At 37.5% G+C, this 18,580-nt stretch overlaps 1 protein-coding gene across 3 annotated transcripts in view; it reads left to right on the top strand.

Annotated features, from left to right (window-relative positions):
• GBA3 (glucosidase, beta, acid 3 (cytosolic)) overlaps positions 1 to 18,580 on the top strand; it is a 123,358-nt gene that overhangs the window by 30,371 nt on the left and 74,407 nt on the right. For all 3 annotated transcript variants that reach the window (XR_004741025.3, XM_035293954.3, XM_078367998.1), the window contains exon 2: positions 12,526 to 12,753. Coding sequence is in view for 2 of the 3 variants with exons in the window: in XM_035293954.3 (XP_035149845.1) it covers positions 12,526 to 12,753 (228 nt within the window). In the remaining variant the exon portion in view is untranslated. The remainder of the gene's footprint in view (positions 1 to 12,525; positions 12,754 to 18,580) is intronic.

Here is an 18,580-nt window from a genome sequence, read left to right as displayed (position 1 = left end):
TATGTGTGTGCCACAGAGAATAACTTTACAAACTATTTTAATCAAATTCTCTTTTTCTTTTTCAGTTTCTGAGAGAGTCTTTCATTGTGTTAGTGGAGTTTTCAATATATTCCTGCATTTAGAGAGGTTTCTACCTGTAGATTCAAAACTTGATTGTTAGATGCATAAAAGTTATTACTATATAGTTTTGGTACACTGTAACTTTTAATATGAAAATATTAGTATACATTCAAGTTAGTGTTTTCTAATTGTATTAATTTAAAATATTATTAATGTTGGGCACTGTACTTTATTTTTTAAACATTTGTATGGTATTTTTTTTCTCTTAACCCTTACCTTTGATCAAACAGGAATATTTAATGAATTGGTAATTTGTGTGCTTACCAATATGTTTCAACTATTTTTTAGCTCTATTATTATTATAATTATTATTTGAGACAGAGTCTTGCTCCGTTGTGAGGTGCCAGGTTGCCAGGCACCGGGCTGGAGTGGAGTGGTACGATCTCGACTCACTGCAACCTCCGCCTCCCGGGTTCAAGCAAATTCTGCTGCCTCAGCCTCTCCAGTAGCTGGGACTACGGGTGCGCGCTACCACGCCCAGCTAATTTTTGTATTTTTAGTAGAGATGGGGTTTCACCATGTTGGCCAGGATGGTCTCGATCTCTTGACCTCGTGATTCGCCCGCCTCGGCCTCCCAAAGTGCTGGGATTACAGGTGTGAGTCACCGCGCCTGGCCTATGGTATATTTTTTAATGCTATAGTTTCTTTTTGCATTTTCTTTCCCCTCTTCTACCTTTTCCCGCCGTCATTACGTTTTGCTTTACTCTTTTTCCCATCTAGTGCAGTGTTTCCTGGAAGAGCTGCTACTGACCTTCAACACGGCCGTTTCTTGTGTTGGCTGTTCTCCACCTTATTATTGGCTGTGCCTCTAAATATCAGTAGCATCCCAGTCATCTGGACAATCAAACGACACTTGTTCCTTTCCACCTACCTCCGAGGGATGTCATACCTCTCTGAACTGCAAATAGGTGCTCACTGCTTTGGGATCTGAAAGTCTGTAATTTCTCTTCTCTGGTGGTTATCTTTATTTTTCTAACTGAATGTTTAGTTTTGTCTCTGTAATACATGTGCATGGTTTAAAAACTGAAATAGAACATTGAGAGTCATACCACTCACTAGCAAAGAATGATCTTTCTTACCACTCTGCTCTACTTCTTATGTTCTTGGATGCCAACACTTAATAGTATTTACTTCTACGTGAATACATGCATAAATAGTTATTTAATTTTTCTAGTTGAAAACATGACATATTGACTTCCTATTATATACGATAATTTTTTTCTAGTCTGAATACAAAACTATACAAAGTAAACGTTTTCTTCTTCATTTTTCTAATTTGGTTATTTAACATTTTGTTTAAATTGTTAGTTCTTACATCATTTTAAATGTAAATAATGTGCACAGCGGAGCCACAAATGTCCTACGACTAATTTTTTTTTGGTAGAGTTTTTATTTGGTCTGAGTTAATAATTGTCTTTTTGTTGTCTTCCTTTTAGTTGATCCTTTTCCTATTTTTTTTTGTCTACTGTCTGCCAGAAATGTAAATTGTGTCTTGATTTACTCAAACATGTCAGATACTTTCTCAGTTTCTTTTTCTTTCCTTGGAGGGATCCTTCTAGAAACTTCCATTCTCCTGTGACATGATAATAAAATGTGTTTCCACGTGATGTGGTGGTTTCCCTTGTGACTTTGGAGCTCTTGTCCTGTCAGGATTAGTTTAGGGCACAGAGTGCTGCTTCTAGATGAAGACATTTTTGCTTATCACAGCCTCAAAGCTTTCCATACAGTACTTACACGTAATACACTTAATGAATGTTAGCTGTATAAACAAATATTTTTTTCTGAAACAGCACCAGATCACAACTTACACTGGCATTTGGTTAACTTTTAGTCACATTTCACCTTTCAAATAAAGAATTTTCCATTACTTAAAAGCATGACGAAGATAACTTCCGCACGTGTCTGTGAAGCAATTGAGCACGTATTATTAAGCATCCGTCATGTCGTAAACTCATTTATACTTGCCTCCAGAGCCTATGCTCTTTTCATAATCCTCTGCAGCCTGGGGAGTCTTTGATACTTGATAAAATATCAGATATCAGTATTTACATTTTTGTGGAAATCCCTTCTATGTTCTAATAGGATGGGAATTTCAAACACAATTTTATTTTCCTCCAAATTACTAAAAATAAAACACAGGGTCTTATCATTTCTTGCCAAACATATTGCAACATAGCTAACTGGTGTTTGGGTCTCTGGGCCTTCTTTCTCCAATCACCCATGCACAGCCAGTGAATTATGCACTTGCTTTCCCTGATGAGAACTCTTACTCATCTTTGAACACCCTGCCTTAAAATGTTTTCTCTTGGGCAAGTATACCTGACTTACAACAACAGAATTAATTATTGAGTGCCTGTCATTAATTTTCCCACCTTTTTCTTTTTTAACACAACTCTTTTTTATTTTTTTGAGACAGAGTCTCACTCTGTCACCCAGGCTGGCCTCCCGAATTCAAATGATTCTTCTGCCTCAGCCTTGTGGGTAGCTGGGACTACACGTGCGTGCCACTGCTCCCAGCTAATTTTTTGTATTTGTAGTAGAGATGAGGTTTCACCATGTTAGCCAGGATGGTCTCAGTTTCCTGACTTCGTGATATGCCCACCTCAGCCTCCCAAAATGCTGGTACAGGCATAAGCCACCGTGCCAAATATAGTCTAAGACTTTCTTTATGTAATATCAACTAGATTGTGAGACCCTTAATGGACAGTGGATATGCAATAATTAACTTGTGAAATATATAAATGTTGAACAAAACATTAATTCATAAAAAAGTTTTCATTTTGTTCAAGACTCACCTAAGTTGTAAGTATTAACAGTCTTCAAGGAGGTTAATCAATTGGTGTTGATAAAGATAAGATTGTAAGGGTGTCTTGTTTTGCTGTTCAGTTATCAGTTATGTGATCACAGGAAATCAACTCAGTATTTACATTCCTTCGTTTCCTTTAGTACTTATTTGGAATAATCACAGTGCATTTTCAAAAGGTTGGAATGAGGGAAAAAATGGCTCAAGTAAGTTGTTGGTATAGTGTGGACAGAAAGCTAGTGCTCAATAAATAGCCTTTACTATGAACAATGAAATTATAAAATTGGTTTTGTTAGATACACAATAGATAAAATAATATTTATAATGTCTGTATATAATATTAAAAATGATATTCACATACTCACCACATTTCCAGAACCTCCTCCAATATTGTCTCTCTAGCCCTCTGCCCAGTGGTATCCATGAAAATGAATTTTGCATTTATTAGATTTTTGCTTATATAGTCTTGCTACATGAGAATGTATCGCTTGATAATTTATTATTTAGTTTTACATACTTTGGGACACTATACAAATGGCAATGTATTATGTGTGTTTTTTGCAACTTGCTTTTTCCCTCTCAATATTATATTTGGGAGATTTATGCACATTGATCTGTATGAGAATTACTTCATTCTTACTCCGATACAGTCTTTTATTATCTAAATACACTATAGTTTATTGATTTATTGTTCCAACTAAGGAAATTTGAGTTGTTTTTCAATGGTTTTCTTTTTTTTTTCTTCTTTTTTCCCCCTGACTGTTGCAATTATGGATATATATGTCTCCTGGTCCATTGTAGAAGCAAGGTATACAATGGTATGTGAATTACTGGGTTTTGGTATATGCGCTTCTTCAAATTTAGTAGATGTTTCCATACTGTTCTCCCACCAGCACCGTATACACACTCCTGCCGAGCAGCAATCTCTCCTACGCTGGATACTGCCCAACTTTTAAATGTGTGCTAACTGTGTAGGTGTAGAATGGTATCTCACTGTGGTTTTCATTTGCATTTTCCAAATTTTTAACACTCTCTTGCCTTTTTAAAGAAATGTTTATGAGCCATGTGTTTTCCCTTCTGCGAAGAAACTGTTCATGTCTCTTATCCATTTTTCTGTAGTCTCGTTGGCCTTTTAAAGGGAAATATCCAAATATAATTGTGGATTTGTCCATTTCTTGCAGTTCTGTAAGTTTTGCTGCATGTATATTGAAACTCTGTTATTTTGTGCATAAACATTTAGGATTGCTAGGGCACTACTCCTATGTGAGTTCTGAATGCTGTCACCTCTAATCCTTTGGGTGATTTTTCCATCAGACTCAGATAGTTTCTTCACACATGTGCCTGGATCAGTATTCTGCATGCTCAAGTGCAACCTTCCAGGGTCTCTCCTTTGGAATTCTTTCCTCTCTCGTGCTCTGCCCTGAGAATTCTAGACATCATGGTCTCCCTAGATCCTCAACTTTGCCTCCTCAGTTTAAGAAGTCTGCCAGACTGGGTTTCTCCTCTCTGCACTATGGCCTGGAAACTTCACAAGGTAGCATGATAGAGCAGTTGTAGGGCTCATTTGTTCTCTGTCTGTGGATGATGGCTGTTCTTTGTTGTCTGAGGCCACATGTCTCAAATTCACTTAAGTCCTATATTTTGTTTGGTTTTCAGTTGTTTTAGATGAGAGAGTAAATCTAGACCCAGTTACTACATCTCGGCTGGATGAAGAAATTCAGGTCCTTTGTATTGATTTTTAGGAGTTCTTTATGTGTTCTAGATAAAAGTTTATTTAATTAGTCATATATGTTGCAAGTACATCCTCTTACTTGGTGCCTTGTACTTTAATTTTCTTAATAATTTCTTTTTGTAAATAGGATTTCTTAATGTAGTTGAATTTATGAGTTCTCCCCCTTTAGGTCTAAGCTCTTTGGGTCTTTTAAAGATCTTAGTCTCTAACCTGAGGTTACAAAAATATTCCATGTTGTCTTCTAAATGTTTTAGAGTTTTCCTGTTTAATCTTCCAGTTTATTGTGTATATGTGTCGTAAGGTGGGAATCCAATTTCACTAAAAATATTTAAACTTATTTTCCCAGCGCTAGAATGCCACCTCTTTGTATACTGAATTTGTATATATGCATGGTATTATTCTGAGCTCTCTATTAAGTCCATTGATCTATTTATGTAGGCCTATGCCAGTGCCATCTAAACTACTTACTATTAATTTATGCAAAATCTTAGTATATTTTTAAGACAACTTTTATACATTTTTTTCAGAGATTTTAAATACTCTTGGCCCATTTATATTTCATACAAATTTTAAAATCAACTTACCAAGTTTCTTAAAAAAACTGTTAGGATGGTTTGAAATAGCATAGAATCTATACCTCACTATTAGGAGATTCAGAAGCTTGAGGACATTGAATCTTTCCATTCATAAACATTGTATTCCTTCATCTATTTAGATATTCTTGAAAGAAAATTTTGCCTTTCTTATCTTTCAGTAAAACTTTATAATTTTCAAGATAATATGCTCACATATCATTTGTTACATATACATCTAAGTATTTTGCTGCTATTTATATGAATGTTATATTTTAAAATTGTCACTGTGTGTAGAATGCATTATTCTTTATTAATTTTATATCAAGCAAGTTTTCTGGTCTCTATTGACAAATGCTGGATCAGCAAAATGAGGTACATATGTATGATGAAGTTTCACCAAGCCTTAGAAAGGAAGAAAATTCTGACATGCTACAGCATGAATGAAACTTGAGGACGTTATGCTGTATGAAAAAATTAGTTGCAACAAGACAAATACTGCATAATTTCACTTATTTGAGGTATCTAGAGTAGTCAAAAACAGAAAGTAGAATGGTGGTTACTAGGGGCTGGGAGGAGGAAGAAATGTTGAGCAATTGTTTAATTTTTGCAGTGTTATAGTTTTAAATATTAAAAATACTCTAGAGAAAGGATAGTGTTGATGGTTGCCAAACAATATGAATATATTTCATGTCACAAAACTATACACCTAAAAGTGGTTAAGATGATAAATTTCATGTTGTGATTTAACAACGATTAGAAAAATACTTTTATTGGTTCAAGATGCACATTAAACTGTTTACAGATTGAATGAGGAAGCTTTGGTGGATTCAGACAAAGAAGATTGGCAAAATGTTGAAAACTGCTGCAGATAAGTGACAAGTACATGGGTTTCATCCTATTTTACTTTTGCGACTGTTGAAAGTCCCATTATAATTAATTTTTTAAATAAAACATATGTAATGGTTAATTCTATGTGTCAACTTCACTTAGCTATGAGATGCCTACATACTAGTGAAATATTATTTCTAAGTGTATCCGTGAGGGCGTTTCTGAAATAGATTAGCATTGGAATTGGTAGACTGAGTAGAGAAGATTACTCTCATCAATGTGGGTGGGCACCATCTAATCAGTTGTTTTGAATAGAACAAAAGGCAAGGAAGGGAAAATTTGCTCTGAGCTGGACATTTATGTCTCGCTCTCATTCATTGGCACTCCAGATTCTCGGACTTTCAGATTCAGTTATACCACCAGCTTAACTGCTTTCCTCCTTCTCCAGATTGCAGATAGAAGACTGTGGGACTTCTTGGTTTCCAAAATTGAGTGAGACAATTACTATAATAGAAAAATATATCTATACCGTATTGGTTTTGTTTCTCTGGATTATCCAGACTAATACAATATACTAGATACTCTATTTGTATCATCTTATCAAGGAAATAGCTCTTACAGCCAGTTACCTGCTCAAACAGACTGGTTACTCCCTATGTCTGCTGCATAGCTATCATCCTGGAAGTTTCCCTTTGCCGTTATACTCCTGTATGAATTTGCTAGGACTGCCAAAACAAAATACCTTTTGTCTGTGTTCGCACATCCCTGATCTCTCTCTCTCTCTCTCTTTCCCTCTTTTTATAAGGACACTAGTCATATTGGATTAGACCCTTACTCTTGTAACCTCATTTAACCATCATTACCTCCTTAAAGACCCAGTCTCCAAATCTAATCACATTGGGGGGTTAGAGCTTCAATATATACATTTTGAGGGGCCACAATTTAGTCCATATCTGATATGGTTTGTCTGTGTCCCCACTCAAATTTCACCTTGAACTCTAGTTCCCGTAATCCCCACGTGTCATGAGAGGGACACAGTGGGTGGTAATCAAAACATGGGGGCAGTTATCTCCATGCTGTTTTCATGATAGTGAGTGAGTTCACCTCTCTTCACTCTGCACTTCTCCTTGATGCTGTCATGTAAGGAAGGGCATGTTTGCTTCCCCTTCCACCATGATTGTGAATTTACTGAAGCCTCTCCAGTCCTGAAGAACTGTGAGCCAATTAAACCTCTTTCCATTATAAATTACCCAGTCTCAGGTATGTCTTTATTAGCATTGTGAGAATGAAATAATGCAATATCACTCAGTAATTTTCTTTGTCAATTTCCTCTCCTGAATTTCTTGTTTCCTGCACTCTAGATCTTTATCTTTCTTGATTTACATCATTGTTGTAGTAAAATTTATCTTCCAGTAATATCCAAAGGAAGAAAAGTTTTTGAAAATATACTTTTCCCATTCTCATACTTAATGGTTTGATAGCTGAGCTGTAGTTACAAATATTGAGAAGTAATTTCCCCTCTCCACCCAAGTTTGAATCAAGCTAAGTTTTTTGTTCTCTCTTTCTGCAGGTTGGGCTTGTCTCTCATTTTTTCTTGCACAGGATATAAAGTCCTTGCATACCAGCTTTTTGTAACCATCGCTACTTATACTTTTCATCTTTGGTGCATCTTAGACTTTGTCTCATTTTCCCCTTGTTCCACAAGCCATTCAAATAAAAGCTCAGATGGTCTGAACTTGGCAAACACTCCCAGTACAAAAGCCTGCAGCCCTACTCATTCCTCTGAATTACCCTCTCACTTTATTTTTGGGTCACCTAACCTCCTGCTAAATTAACAAAGCATTAAAAAGTGTATTTTCTATGTGTAATACAACTGTAATAATTGTATGGAGGATGGCTGTGAGTATGCAGTCCACCTGGAAACAGTAGTTTTATTAATCATGAAGGACATCATACTTTTAGAATGTGGGCATAATTGCAACAGGAGAAAATTTCTAATGGACAAATGAGTTAATATCATTCAAACAGTAAGATTTATCATAAAAGTACTAACAAATATTGGCCTTTATATGATTTTTATCCAATTTCAGTTCTAGTTGTTCATTTCCTTCCTTCCTTCCTTTTTTCTTCCTTTCTTCCTTCCTTCCCTCCCTTCCTCCCTTTCTCTCCTTCCTTCCTCCTTTCTTTCCCTTCTTTCCTTCCTCCTTTCTTTCCCTTCCTTCCTTCCTTTCTTCCTTCCTTCCTTCCCTTTCTTTCTTTCTTTCTTCCTTTCTTTCTTTTCTTTCCCTCCCTCCCTCCCTCCCTCCCTCCCTCCCTCCCTCCCTCCCTCCCTCCCTCCCTCCCTCCTTTCTTTCTTTCTTTCTTTCTTTCTTTCTTTCTTTCTTTCTTTCTTTCTTTCTTTTCTCTTTCTTTCCTCTTTCTTTCTTTTTCTTTTTTTCTTTCTTTCATTCATGGAGTTTTGCTCTTGTTGCCCAGACTGGACTGCAATGATGCTATCTTGGCTTACCACAACCTCCAGCTCCCAGGTTCAAATGATTCTCCTGCCTCAGCCTCCCGAGCAGCATGCACCACCACGCCCTGCTAATACTTTTTTTTTTCCTTTTCTTTTTGTATTTTTAGTAGAGTCAGGGTTTCTCTGTGTTGGTCAGGCTGGTATCGGACTCCCAATCTCAAATGATCCACCTGCCTTGGCCTCCCAAAGTGCTGGGATTACAGACGTGAGCCACCAATGCCAGCCTATAATTGTTAATTTTCAATTGGAAGCTTAGTTTTTTGTAGAAACAATGTTGTTTGGTTATGCTTTATCCAGCGAGTACATGTGTAGAATGAGCAAATTCACATCAGTAAATTTTCTGACATTTTGCTAAGTGACATTGACCTCTTAAAACTGTCAAAACTTGTTTTAGTTACCTTATTGGACTCCTTTCGAAAATGTATACATTATGTTTTGCACTTCTTAGCCTGATAAATGAAGTAGTTTGGTCATTGGTTGACTTTTTCTTCATCACTCTGAGTAATTATTACTAAGAGCAGCATGGTCAAGTGCAGAATCTTAGACTTCTAAGATCTGACTACAAATCTTGGCACTGTTACTTACTAACAGTGTGATCTGAGTCAAGTTGCTTGTAAGTGATGTGGTGAAGCCAGCTTGTGCTGGCTCTCAAGAGCCTATTGAGTTTGTGAGAGCTGATTCTTTAACACAGGCTTTATTAAAGCTTATAGGTGAATAATGTATACCAAAACCAAAGGTAGTAAATACTCCAAATAATTATCATTACTTAACTAATTACTAAATTTCACTGTTTTCTATGCCTTTGAGGTAATTTAGATCTCTGGGATCCGAACAGGAGAAGTACTATATTAAGGTGTGCTGCTAATGCTCATCTTTTCCCGGCTCTGCCTTCAGTGACATCACAGTTGCAGCAATTGGCTGGTGCTAGAAGTCAGTACTTGATTTATTGTTTTGCTAGTTGTCTAGACCTTAGAAAGTGATAGAGAACATGTTAATAATACAGATTAAACTTAAAAGCGTGTCATGTCTGTGGCTGTGACACTATGAGTAGCACCAAAATTTGAGGAGATGGTTTCCAGTGTTTGGAAACTGTTACCTGATTCAGCAAGGAAGTCCCTCGTGTCACTGGTAAAAAGTGAAGTTCTGGCACATCTTTCATTTGCTTTTCCTTCTGCCTGTGAATAGAAGCCAAAATATTAACAAGTTAAAAATATTAAAAAATATTAATTAATATTAACCAGTTATGATAACTACACACATTGGTCTAATTACAACTGTAGGTTGGCAGTTGATATGGTGTGGCTCTGTGTGCCCCCCCAAATCTCATCTTGAATTGTAATGCCCATGTGTTGAGGGAGGGACCTGTAATCCCCACACATCAAGGGAGAGAGGTGATTGGATCCTGGGGTGCTTTTCCACATTGTTCTCATGGTAGTAAATGAGTTCTCACAAAATCTGATGGTTTTATAAGTATTTTAAAGGAAGTGTTCCTCGTCACTACTTCTTTCTTTTTTGCCACCTTGTGAAGAAGGTGCCTGCTTCCTCTTCCACCGTAATTGTAAATTTCCTGAGGCCTCCCCAGCCATGCAGAACTGTGAGTCAATTAAACCTCCTTTGTTTATAAATTACCCAGTCTCTGGTTGTATCTTTTTTTTTTTTTTTGAAGAAAATATTTTATTTTATTTATTTTTTTATTGCATTTTAGGTTTTGGGGTACATGTGCAGAACATGCAAGATAGTTGCATAGGTACACACGTGGCAGTGTGTTTTGCTGCCTTCCTCCCCTTCACCCACATTTGGCATTTCTCCCCATGCTATCCCTTCCCAGCTCCCTCCGCACTGTCCCTCCCCTATTCCCCCCAATAGATCCCAGTGTGTAGTGCTCCCTTCCCTGTGTCCATGTGTTCTCATTGTTCATCACCTGCCTATGAGTATAGCAGTGTAACAACGGACTAATACAACTACCAATATGACATTGCCAAAAATCTAAAATAACTTTCTATATTATTGGTAAATTGTGTATGATTCATACTTTATGTCAGCAAAATTGAGGATAAACATATATACATATAGATCTGTACTTATTTTTAAACATATAGCCAGTTAAATATATGCCAACACACCACTGCTTAAGCTCTCTGAGATTAAGTATTTTCATTTATTAAATCAATCATTCAAAACTATGAACACCATACTTTAAAAAATGTTAGTTTTGTGATTGTTCCTATTTCATTCCATGAATACCACTATTCTTTTTCCCCCATTCCTTTAAACCCCATATGTAGACATAACTTGCGAGTCATTGAAATGTATAAAACTGTTTGCTTATATAATTACATGGCTCCAAAGTAAAATACTTTTTAATATTCATAGCTTCTTGTATAGATATTTAGTATTCTTCTGGTAGCCTCTTCTTTTCCTCATGGTGCTGTCCATGACTTCTTATCATTCCTGCTGTCCTGAGGTTGGAATTGAAGACCATGCCTAATCCTTTTAGATCTGTGCACAAAATATAAGTATGTAGATGCTCAACGAAGATCTGGAGGAAAAGTCCTTTCCTGTAATTGTTTTTGTCTACTTTACCTGTGACCTCTTTTCTTTATTTTTTTTTTTAAATGGAGTTTCGCTCTTGTTACCCAGGCTGGAGTGCAATGGCGCGATCTCGGCTCACCGCAACCTCCGCCTCCTGGGTTCAGGCAATTCTCCTGCCTCAGCCTCCTGAGTAGCTGGGATTACAGGCACGCGCCACCATGCCCAGCTAATTTTTTGTAATTTTAGTAGAGACGGGGTTTCACCATGTTGACCAGGATGGTCTTGATCTCTTGACCTCGTGATCCACCTGCCTAGGCCCTTTTCTTACATAGTAATTATGATAAAATATTATACATTAGGCTTATAAAAAGGGATTGTGAATAATGTAATAAACAACCCCTCATATACCTTCTACCTTGTTTAATGAATGAAACATAAGAGGTGCATTTGAAGGCCCTGTAGACCCCTCCCTGGTTCCATTTCCTCTTCTTTCTCCTCAATGGTAACCACTCATCTGAATTGACCATTCCCAGTTGTGTGATATTTCTACCTCACATGTATATGCTCAGAACATACATGGATTGTTTACATATTTTTAAATACATAAACATCATAAACATACTGGATATGTTCTTTTATTAAATTAATGGACTTTATATTTTAGATCAGTTTTAGGCTTACAGAAAAATTGAGCAGAAAGAGACCTCTTCCCACTCCGGTTCATACTTGGATAAATGCCTTTCCCTGGTTTCTGAAAAAGAAAGGGCCTTTACATTGGCTGTTACGTACGTTCCCTAAGAACATGAGACATGGCATAGTCCACTCTGGTATCCCCTGACTTGGTATCATGCCTGACACATAACATTTATTGAATCAAGGCTGATATGAATGAATGAAATTCAGATAGCAATGTCATATCAACAATGGTGGAAACTAGGGCTCCCTCCTCTCCAGAGATGGACTGGACTCACAGCCTCCAGTGTCAGAGAACAGGAGAATAGGGTTTAAATGTCGAGGGCGATGCAGAAAGTACCAAGATTCTGTCAGGCATAAGGACAAAGTGTGTCAGTCATGGCCAGGGGGAATGTTTGCAAGGAGGAGATATTTTCAACTCAGATATTCATAAGCCGGGGCCTGCCTCTGTTTACCAGCTGGGAGATCTTCAGATAATGAACCATGAAAGCCTGCTATGCAGCAGTGCTATGCAATAATTTTTCATTTGCCACCAGTCAGTCAGCTTCAGGGATCAAGGACAGCTAAACACATAACCCGCTCATGCATGTTATTTTAAAGGCATATTTTAAAGTTATAAATATGGTACATTGAGTTAATGAGGTATGTTCTTTTGGTGACAAATATTTACATTCCACATATGCCTCTTGATGTCAAGAGTGTAACTGTTTCATTTTCTTCTTTTTCTCAGGAGGCTGGGATGCAGATGGAAAAGGGCCTTGTGTCTGGGACACATTTACTCATCAGGGAGGAGAGAGAGTTTTCAAGAACCAGACTGGCGATGTAGCTTGTGGCAGCTACACTCTGTGGGAGGAAGATTTGAAATGTATCAAACAGCTTGGATTGACTCATTACCGCTTCTCTCTTTCCTGGTCACGTCTGTTACCTGATGGGACGACAGGTTTCATCAACCAGAAAGGCAAGTGTTTCTTAAAAATAGAAGGTTGCAGCTTTAATTCAAGGTTATTGCTGCAGTCTGGCATAATTAATCCAGTATGCTATTCTGCAATGTAGCTTTGAAATTGTAAGTTTTTAGAGTGATTATAGGATACATTTTTTGAAATGGATTTGCATTAGTTCTCACAGTAATATTTTGGTTTCCTTTGACTCTTGAGATCTTTTCTGGGTGGAGATGGGGGGTGGTGAGTGGGAGGGAGGTTAGAATAAGTGTTTTATTATGTAACACGAATGTTAATCTGAAGGTAAATTTTAAAAATTTGTATTAAACTATTTTAAGTTGTGTAACCCTGTGATGAGTTACGAAAAGTCCTGAAGAACTTGAGATGATTCTAAGCACTTCAATTAGGGCTGAATTAGTGGAGCTAATTAACTAGCATAGGGGTTAGCATCAAGCCCCCCCGGAGTTCACTTATTTAAGCTAAAGTGCCAGCTGCATCACTTTCTATCTATATGAACATCTCTTGGGCATCTCTCAGTGCCTCAGTTTCCCCATGAATAGAAAAGAATGCTGTGATAGTGACTAATTCAGACAGTTGCTGGAAGGTTAAATGAAACAATCTTTGTTTCATTTCATAAGCATTTAGTAAGTGTTAGCTATTATTCTTATTATGACTTATAAATAAAAATGCCACTCACTGCTGTATTGAATGCCTGTTATTTATGAGGCATTTTACACCCATTTTCTATAATCCTTACCAACAGTAAGGAAGGCATAGTGATCATATTTTACAGAAGTGTATGTCCAAATCCACATATTTGGCAAATGGCAGACCTAAGGTTTAGGTAGCTCATTCCACAAAACGTGGTTGGAAAACTATGACCCAAAGGCCAAATGTGGCCTGTCACGTATTTTTGTAAATAAAGTTTAATTGAAGCATAGCCATGCCTGTTCATTACACATCATCGAAGGTTACTTTTCCACTATAATGGCAGAATTGGGTAGTTGGGGCAGAGACTATATGACCTGCAGTCTCAAATATTTGCTATCTGGTCCTTTATGGGAAAAGTTTGCCAACCCTTGTGCTACAACATATGGCTTCTTAATAAAGATACTTTATTACTACTTTGTGTTGGAAAAGATTTTACACCTTCCATAGGGCTGGGACTAGATGAAGCAAGGAGGTGCCTACAGCATACAATTTAAGGAGAGCCTCTTAAATGCAGGATGGCCGATTGCTTGCATGACCTAAGAGAGCACCTGCTTGCCTTGCCATACTTCCCACCCAAAGAACCTTCATTAATACAAAGGCATTATTCATGAATAACTTATGTGATTGTCGATATAGAACAACCCTTGATGACAATTTCCAGATGAGCCTGTGCACTTGAAAAGCTTGTTTATTTAAGGTGAGGTAATCTTCGCATGAAATATAATTGCAACTCATGAACTCACATGTAGCATCGGCCTTAGCGTAGCTTCCCCCAAATAGGGACAGTTCAGGATCAGCAGACCCATTTCTTACTCTAAGACATTGGCCCATGAGCCGTTGCTGCTGATTGAACGTCTACTATCTGCCATCAGTTTTATATTTTACATTGAACGAGATGTAATCTGCTGTTTAGTTTCAAAGTGAACTCATAATCTTCAATCTTCCTAATCCAACTTCAGTATTCTCCCTTCTTTCTGACACCACCATACTCCAAACTCTAAAAACCGAAAGTAACCTTTGAATTCTCTCTTGTCTTTTCTTCCTTCCTCTAATGCATTGCTGAATATAGTCCATTCTAATTATGACTTTTTAACCTATCTTCTAACTGCTCTTTTCGCGCCTGCCCTAGTTTAGGCATTTATCATTCTCACAGGGCTTTTTGATATATCCTTGATGGATCTATCTGTTTTCCCCCCTCTCTATCCTTTACTTTCTATAAGATGCCATCATAGCAATTTTTCTAAAAATTGACCCATATTGTACTGGTTTGGATCATCGCCTGATAAAAATGAGGCAAGATTAAAAAAATAATTTAGTCACTAAAATAATTTTAGTCATAAAAAAATAAATTTATGCTTTATTGAAGCATAAAAAAGCTTCAATATGTAGTCCATTCTTCATATATGATTCCAGGCTCTATTTGACTTAGACTTAATCACCTCTAAAACTTTGCAGGCTTAAACTCCCTTATGCATATGCAACATCCCTAACACATACTGGTACAGGTCTGTAATCTTTTATCTGTAAGTATAAGTAACCCACTACTTATTAAACATACCATGCAGTTTTCTGCCTTGTAGAAATTTTCTGAAGCTTTTTCTTCTGCCTGGAATGGGCTTTCTTTAACTCCAGCTATACCTACTGAAGGCCTGTGCTGCTGTTTAGGTCTCCCGCAATTGCCCTCTTCTTTAAAGTCTTTCTCTATTCTAAGCCAGAAAAAAATCTCTCTTTCTCTCTCTCTCTCTCTCTCTCTCTCTCTCTCTCTCTCTCTCTCTATTCTCATGGCACTTTGCAAAACTCTTAGAATATTTCTCACCTTCTTCATTGTTAACTGTTACCATATCCCATGTTAGACTGTGGGTGCCTTAAGTTGAATTCAATTCAACCAAAGTGTGCTGAATGTCCCTGGGGTCAGGGACTGTGCTAAGTAGTCATAACATGCATATTAGAGAATCCCTGGAATTGCTTACAGTGTAATGGGTAGATAATTCTGCCCTGTTACCCTTGTAATCTAGTTCAGCACCATCCATGGAGGGATACAGTAGCAATTACTGAATTCAATTGAATTAGATTGATAAAAATCATAAAAATCACCTAAGGATAGTAATACTTACCTTTCATTGAGCATAGATTATACACAGCTCACCATGCAAACATTGCACTTAATTTTGTTGACTTAGTGTTCATAACAGCCCTCTGAGTGAGGGGCATCTCTAAACAGAAGGAGTAATGCTAACGTGGGAGGTAAGGTTAGGCATAAATTTGCCAAGTTGACAAAGTTAGTTAGGTTCAACGCAGGTTTGTGTGACAGTCTAGATCTCAGTCTGGCCAAACCACTTGAATTCTCTGTGCCACAGTTTCCCTGTTGCTTAAGTGAAGTAGAGGCGCCGCGGCACTAAGACTCCTTGTACTCATTCCAGGAGTTTGGAGTTTTTGCTGATCTTCCATTTGGGTAGTAAACAGCAACAACAACCAAAAACCCACCAACGTGTGGTGTTGGTCCTCAATGCCATATCTGAATCTAAACCCCAAAAGGCTTTTATTATGAAATCTTTCTAAAATGAAACTGGCAGCAAAAGCTGACTTGAATTGTTGTGAATATTTAAAATAATCTTGATTTATTCTATTTGGTGGGAGTATTTATCTATTTGCAGAAATATTAAAAGATACTGACTCAGATTCACTGGAGGTGTTAATATTTGGTATATGTTCTGTGTTTCCTTAAAATTCTGAACTGATATGCGCCTAAGATTTTCAGATAAGAGATTGTGGACCTGTACCAATATGTCAACATACTAAGCTTTGAAAACCAACTGGAGATACTCAGAAGTTTATGGAGACACATTGTAGATCAGCAGTCCAAGAGCAAAGAAACAGGAGCCGCTGGAGAATGGAGGTGGCGGTACTGGAGTCACAGAAGCTGCCTGAATATTGTGGAGAAATTGCTCATGCAGATCTCATGTGGGGATCACATGCCCGTAGCACTGAGCTTTTTGTGTTTGGCCCTAGCTTTGGTAAAACCATAGTTGATTAATATTGCAGACTTGGCTTTGAACAAGAGGGCACTGGAGGTGCATCCAGGAGGTGGAATTTCAATAAGCAGTTGCTCATTCTTGTGCAGTGATCTGTTGAAGCAGTTGGAATGGTTTTAACTTGGAAAGGCCATCTTTTTTCCCCCTGTTTAAACATTTTCTCAAAAAACATGCAAAGAGTTAGAAATTCCCTGTCGCTGTTCTTCCCAAGGAACCCCTTTTTGTGTTTGACTATTCATTTCAAAGCTTGATTACAGGACATTTGGAAACTTGTAAAATTCTTTGTTCCCAAACTGGAAGAATATTTTTAAGAAGTGGAATTGTTACACAGTCTGTCTCTTTCAAATGTTGGTTTTTCAAGGTTTAACAAGAAAAGATGGAGTTGGCAACTGAAATCACATATTCCTGTATTTCTCAACTGTTCAAGGACATTTTCATATCTGCCACAAATGCAGATTTCAGCCGATTAGTGGGAAGCCCAAGCATTGGAAATAAAAAAAAGAGGGAATATTTATGCAGAATTTCTTGCTCACTTTAAGATTTAAAATATGAGTGTGCTTAGCAGGAACGACTTAAATAAATTAACTAAACAAACATTAATCTTGTATTCTGTGTTGGGCACTATAATAGACTGAAAATGGCCCTCCAAAAGTGTTCATGTTCTGATTCTTAGGAATTGCAGGTATATTAGCTTGCATGGTAAAACAAACTTTATAGATGTGATTAAGGGAAGGGTTTTGAGAGGAGGAGATTGTTCCGGACTATCTGCGTGGTCCCAGTGTAATTACCTGAGTCCTTAAAAGAGAGAGGTAGAAGGATCAGAGTCAGAGAGAAGAGATTAAAAAGGATATATAATGATTAAAGCAGAGGTCGAAGGGAAGAGGTGAGGGTGAGGATGGGAGAAGCCACGAGGGAAGGAATGCAGGTTGCCTCTACTATCTGGAAAAGGTAGAAGGATGGATTCTACCTGAGAGCCTACAGAAGGAATGCAGCCTTGCTGACATCTTAATTTTAGCCCAATGAGCAGGACCTCTGGCCCAGGAACTGTAACATAATGCATTTGTGTTGGTCCAGCCGCTAAGTTTGTGTTAATTTGTTTTTAGCAGCGATAGGAAACTGATACAGGCAGTGTGGCAGGAGAACACAGGGCAGTTAAAGAAACTGATGGTGTCAACCTAGAAAGGTGTGAACCAAAGAGAGTTGTGAACTTGATGCATGGTAGGCTGGAGACCAAAGTGAATTCTACATTACTTTGTTTGTTGAAAGAGGATTCTAGATCAAAAAATTTTTTTAATTTGAGACATAATCTTTGCAAATTCTGGCCACACCCTCTTCTAAGGGAATTTCCTTATATCTTTGTTTCATATAATCCTGCTTGACTCCAGGTCACAGCTGACCGGATAAAGGAAAGACTTTTTTTCCCTGTGATGTATAATGAACTGTGACCTCACTGAAGAAAATAAGCTTTCCCCATTGTTTTCCTCCCTAAAGGATGTTTGGAATCGAGGTACTGAGAGGCTGAGTTGGCTGGTGGTTGGCACTGGGGCACAGAAGTAGCTTTGGCAGGTGGGATGGCCATTTTGAGATCAGGACAGATTGGATGTGTAAAGAAAACTTTCTTAAATATATATTTTTGGTTTTATCTCTGCTGCTTGAATCAGAAGGGAAAACTGTTTCTGAAGGAAGAAAAGAAATGGAACAGATGTGTTGAAAGAAATTCGTATGGAAGAGACCAGTTTTCCTTGAGAAGCAAAGATTTTCTCAGCTTGCAGCTTCAATTCCTTTGAGTTCCACTTGCTGTTATTTTCTGTCATTGCGTCCCTGTTCTATTTCTGTCATTTCAAATAATGTCCACTGCATCTGCATCTACTTCCCAACTGCCCCCAGTGCCACCTTTGTATTTGAGTTCATCTGGTTTATTTTTCTGATATCCAGAAGACCTCTATCTCAGACATATTTCATGTTTTCTAAGATCGAATAAGCAGAAATGAGTTTAATTAAAACAGAGAAGATATTGACTATGAAAGAAAGCTATAGAAGTTTTAATCCTTAAAATAATCAATTCTGTTCTAAATATCCAGAAGCAGAATGGGATCCAGATGAC

Source organism: Callithrix jacchus, chromosome 3 (assembly GCF_049354715.1).
Source record: "Callithrix jacchus isolate 240 chromosome 3, calJac240_pri, whole genome shotgun sequence".
Lineage (NCBI taxonomy): Eukaryota > Metazoa > Chordata > Mammalia > Primates > Cebidae > Callithrix > Callithrix jacchus.
Note: the sequence above shows the minus strand (reverse complement) of the source record. Positions and strands in the feature narration are given on the sequence as shown.